This window comes from Charadrius vociferus, unplaced genomic scaffold, assembly GCF_000708025.1.
Source record: "Charadrius vociferus isolate BGI_N301 unplaced genomic scaffold, ASM70802v2 scaffold333, whole genome shotgun sequence".
Lineage (NCBI taxonomy): Eukaryota > Metazoa > Chordata > Aves > Charadriiformes > Charadriidae > Charadrius > Charadrius vociferus.
In genome coordinates this window covers 6,227-6,649 of record NW_009647682.1, presented here as the reverse complement: position 1 = coordinate 6,649, position 423 = coordinate 6,227, and the positions used below count along the sequence as shown (strand labels likewise).

Here is a 423-nt window from a genome sequence, read left to right as displayed (position 1 = left end):
CTTTCCAGCGTCCCCTCTCATTGCTCCCCCGGGTAACGGGGTGTCTCCTCCGGCAGGTGGAGGTACAGAAGCTGCTGCAGTAGGGAGCGGGATGGCTTTGCCCCCGCGGTCCCCGGGACACTCGCCTTTCTCCTGCCTGTTTCCACGACGAGCCCTTTGGGAGCCTGCAGTGACCGACGGCGAGGAGCAGCGATCTCTCTGGGACGGACGGATGGACGGAGGAGGAGGAGGAGGAGGAGGAGGAGGAGGAAGAGGAGGAGGGCCAGCGCGGCCCTTGGACGCAGCGCGGGAGGACGACGTCGTATTTATTATTTTTACGGTTGCGAAGCTTTTCAAGCTCTTTCTGTCGCCAGCACCGCGTCCCACCGGCGACGCCGAAGGTGGAGGAGGGGGCCACAGAGGAACCCCCTCGGGCTTGGCACC

The 423-nt window shown here is 64.8% G+C and overlaps 1 protein-coding gene across 1 annotated transcript in view; it reads left to right on the top strand.

Moving 5' to 3' along the window:
- The window catches only part of LMOD1 (leiomodin 1 (smooth muscle)), a 22,255-nt gene extending 22,172 nt beyond the window's left edge, over positions 1-83 (top strand). The window contains exon 4 of the mRNA XM_009881303.1: positions 57-83. Coding sequence (XP_009879605.1) covers positions 57-83 — 27 coding nt within the window. The remainder of the gene's footprint in view (positions 1-56) is intronic.
- Positions 84-423: the final 340 nt, after the last annotated feature.